Raw genomic sequence first — 4,505 nt, forward strand, 5'->3', positions numbered from 1 at the left:
TGTGATGCCTTTGTCCCTTAATGAGCTGTGCAGGCTAATTCTGGAATGGCTTGATTCATGTAGCTCATTGATTGATAATGATCTGGCATTTAAAAAAATGGGACAGGTCCTTTGGAATAAGAGGAGCATTTGGAAACCAGGCCAGGCTGCTTGGCAGGAACAACGAGGAAGAAGAGACTTGGCAGGCAACAGGTTGTAGAGGTTCTAACAGAGCTTATGTTTCATGGCTCACTCTCTTGCATCCAGCTCGATTGTGTTCACATGCATATCAAAACCAACCACAATGAAAGATAGAGTTGATATTGGGATGCCAGGGGACTGTGGACTTGGAGATAAAAAGATTCCAAAATGTACACGAACCTAGAGCATGTTACTCTGTTATTGCAGAATTTAGAAAAAATAATTCTAAGTGTGTGAGTCAGACCATGTGCTAGGAATGGTACATCTCTTATGTTCTTCACAATAGTACCGTGACTTTGGAGTTGAAATTCCTCTTACACCAACAAGGAGACTGGGGTTCAGAAAGATGAATTAACTTGTCCGAGGTCTCAAGGTATTTGAACCTAGGTCTGTTTCAAAGCCTATGTACTTAATACTATACCAGTAGGGTTTCTCCATCGAAAGGGTGTTTTCTGGCTCTGTAGTGAGGCTGATGAAGGTTTCCAATTTGGCACCTATCAGAAGCTTGGAAATGCCTAAGGAAGAGAGTTCTAGATCCAGCTTTGGTTCTTTGCTATGAAATCATGAACTAGTAACTTCACCTCTTTGACCCTAATATGCTTCTCCCAAGAATGGGATTAACAATATATGCTCCGAAGGATTTCCAAAAGATCAAATGAAATAGAGTTTGTAAAAAATGTAAAGTGCTTGACAAATTTACAAGATTATTATCATTGCTGAGAATGATCAATCACCTTAATTGATCTTTAATGAGATTTTATTTTTTTATTTCAGCGGACAACCTAGGATTCATGGCGGAGAATGGCACCGTGGTGACAGAATTCATTCTACTGGGGTTCCAGCTGCCGGCGGAGTTGCAGATGGGCCTCTTCTTTGTGTTTCTGGTCCTTTATTTCATTACCCTGGTGGGCAACCTGGGCATGATTGTGTGGATTCAGAGAGACCCTCGTCTCCAAACCCCCATGTACTTCTTCCTCCACCATCTTTCCTTCCTGGACGTTTGCTACTCCTCTGTCATTGTCCCTCAGTCGCTTGAGACCTTGGGTACCAATAAGATGGCCATCACTTATGAGCACTGTGCCACTCAGTTCTTCTTCTTCACCCTCTGTGCTAGCACCGAATGTTTCCTTTTGGCTGTGATGGCCTATGACCGCTCTGTGGCCGTGTGTAACCCCCTCCTCTATGTCCCTGCCATGACACCACAGACCTGCCTGGGGCTGGTGGCTGGGGCCCATGCTGGTGCCATGGTCAATGCTGTGATCCGCACTGGGTGTACTTTCTCGATCTCCTTCTGTAAGTCCAACCACGTGGACTTCTTCTTTTGTGACCTCCCACCCCTGCTGAAGCTTGCCTGTAGTGACACCAAGTTACGGGAATGGGTCATCTACCTCTTAGCTTTCTTGGTCATTACAACCAGCATTTCAGTGATTCTGATATCCTACTTTTTCATCATTCAGGCTATCCTGAAGATTCGTACAGCAAGTGGCAAAGCCAAGACTTTCTCCACCTGTGCTTCTCACACGATCGCAGTGGCTCTTTTCTTTGGGACACTCATATTCATATACCTGAAAGGTAACATGAGCAAATCCCTTGGGGAAGACAAGATTGTGTCAGTATTTTACACTGTGGTCATCCCTATGCTGAACCCAATGATCTACAGCTTGAGAAACAAGGAAGTGAAGGAGGCTCTGAAGAAAGCTCTCAATGGGATGAAGGTTTCTCAGGTAGACTAAGACTTGAACTCCATCAATTTAGAAGTTCCTGCAAATCATCCTTCGGGTTTGGCTTCTCTCCTTAGCACATGAACCAGATTTCATAATTACAAAGACATATTGAAGCAAAAAAAGTATATAGCTTTGGGTTCCAGCAATTTCTTTATTAACTCTATGTCCTTCAGCCAGAAATTCTCTGCCCCAGTTTTCACATCAGTAAAAATTTCTGCCTTGCTATGATTAAAGCCAGGATCAAGAGAGATGGACCGCCAAAGGGCTTTATAAATAATAACATGCTATAAAATGTAAAATTGACTTTCTTACCTGTCCTGGGTATTGTTGAGTGTTTTCTCAGCTACTTGAATTCAAAAAAAGTTCAAGCTACTGAGCTAACTTTTACATTTGAATAATTACAAAACAAAAGCTTCTTGTTTACAGAGTGAGGACAGTTACACTCCTTGGTTGTGGGTAGTAGGGTGGAAATCAGCCTTGACCAAAGAAACCTTTTCTCAACATTCAGTTATATCCAAGTTAGGTGTTTGTCATAGAAAATACAAGTAGCTAAAGAGAGGAAGGAAAAATAGAAGGGAAAGGAGATGTAAACTGGGAAATGTTCACCTAGAATACGTTAGCCTACTTCCCAAAAGAGCATGGAGGACCAAGACACTGGGGAATAAAAGAAAGATGTAGTGATTTACATTAATTATTGGAAATAATTTGATCTGATATAGAGCTGAACTGAGTCCCACATATAACTTTCTGGGATATTTCTTGATCACCAAAGGTCAGAAGCTCTATTTTATTTCTGAAAGATTTTTCAAGGACCATCTCAAGCTGTTTTCTATTCACCAATCATGAAAACCACTACCTACTTCCATCTCCTGTGGGACATTTACTTTATGGTAAGAAGACAGGTAACTATGAATCTGACTGCCCCCTTTTAATGATCTCATATCTGCTGGAAATATTACTTGGAAAATGTCTCCATTGTGATTCCACAATCTTTGTCATCAATTCAGCAAATATTTACTGTCTACTATGTATCAGACATAATCCTAGGCTCAGGAATATAGAAATAAATAAGATAGACATGGTTCCTCCTTCATGGGGATTAGAACTTGGGGCATAGGCAGATATAAACCATGGCAGTTAATGGATTTTTTTCATATGGTTTTGGAAAGTGGGAAAAAGCAGGACAGGGTATTGTTACACTGTATAGTAGGGTTCTGACCTGGTTTGGTGTGGTCAGAAGAGGCTTCCCTGAGGAACTAACATTTGTGCGGAAGCTTAAAGAGTAAGTATATCATAGTCATGGGGGAAGCTGAGGGAAGCCAGAATGGCTGCAGCATAAGGAGAGGAGCTGAGTGTGAGGGGAAGTTGGAAAACTCAGGAGCAACTAGGTCACAGAGAGCCTTGCGGGCTCCCTTAGGGACTTGTGGGCTTTACTCTAAGAGTGAGGCATGAAATATCAGACCTAAATTTGAAAAAGATCCCTTTGGCTGCAGTGTGATGGGTGGGAATGGAGACTCATGGCCTGTGGCGGTGGAGATGGAAGGACGCATCCTCATTTCATTTAAGAAGCAACAAATGGTGCATCCGGACATGGGGTTTGATTTTCACACAAGACTGTATGCTTCCTTCTAAAATACGTATCAGGTCAGAGAAAGCTCACAGGTGTGTGACCATGATGTTGGTATAGGACTGATTCTTAGCAAAATGGTGAAATTGGGGAAATATACTTTTGGAGGCATCTGCTTTTTCATTGGTCTACCTTTCCTTCCCTGCCTGTGACCTCCCTCAGGTATACATCAAAACGGCCATCAACTTCTCCCTCTCAAGAGGGCAACACATTTTCATTAACTCCCACGATATGCCAGGTTATGTCAACAGGCTGAAGAAATCAGCCTTTGCAGGGCTTCTTACACACTCTAAGTCAGGAAAAGCTTTCAACTTAAAAAATATATAAATGGGGAAAATGCTAGAGAGTGAGGGTGCTATTTTGGTAGTGGTGAGAGCTGCTAACATTCCTTCCAACTTATACTTGGTGAGTGGCAACAAACTGCCCATCAGTGAATGACCTTTGATACATGTACAGTATTTGATGTAAATACGGTTGCTTCAGGGATGCACCAAGTGGATGCAAATAAAATGAGGTTCTGGTGTGTTTTAGGAGATCACTTTCTGATTAATGTGAGAAGGCACTGGAAGAAATGGCATTTATGGTGAATTTCCACTTGCATATATTAATAAATATAGTAAGTGAAAACATTTATTAATTACCTAATGTGTGTCAGGCTCTGTGCCAAGAGTTTTTACGTATCTCATAGATAAGTCTCATTCTTTTTATTTTTTATTTTTATTTTATTTAATATTTTTATTTTTTTAAAAATTTATTTGACACAGAGAGAGAGACAGTGAGAGAGGGAACACAAGCAGGGGGGGTAGGAGAGGGAGAAGCAGGCTTCCCGCTGAGCAGGGAGCTCGATGTGGGGCTCGATCCTAGGACCCTGAGATCATGACCTGAGCCGAAGGCAGATGCTTAACCAACTGAGCCACCCAGGTGCCCCTATTTTTTATTTTTATTATTGAAGTATAGTTGACATACACTGTTAT

General features: G+C 41.7%; 1 protein-coding gene across 1 annotated transcript; it reads left to right on the forward strand.

Annotated features, from left to right (window-relative positions):
* The first annotated feature begins 971 nt into the window (after positions 1-971).
* Positions 972-1,913, forward strand: LOC116638094 (olfactory receptor 9I1-like). Its single transcript, XM_032413810.1, has one exon. The coding sequence runs from the start codon at positions 972-974 to the stop codon at positions 1,911-1,913; it is 942 nt and encodes a 313-aa protein (XP_032269701.1).
* The last annotated feature ends 2,592 nt before the right edge of the window (positions 1,914-4,505 follow it).

Source organism: Phoca vitulina, unplaced genomic scaffold, assembly GCF_004348235.1.
Source record: "Phoca vitulina isolate PV1807 unplaced genomic scaffold, GSC_HSeal_1.0 scaffold16, whole genome shotgun sequence".
NCBI lineage: Eukaryota > Metazoa > Chordata > Mammalia > Carnivora > Phocidae > Phoca > Phoca vitulina.

Coding starts and splice junctions, on each gene's coding strand:
- LOC116638094 (XM_032413810.1), top strand. CDS start 972: ATGGCGGAGAATGGCACCGTGGTGACAGAATTCATTCTACTGGGGTTC.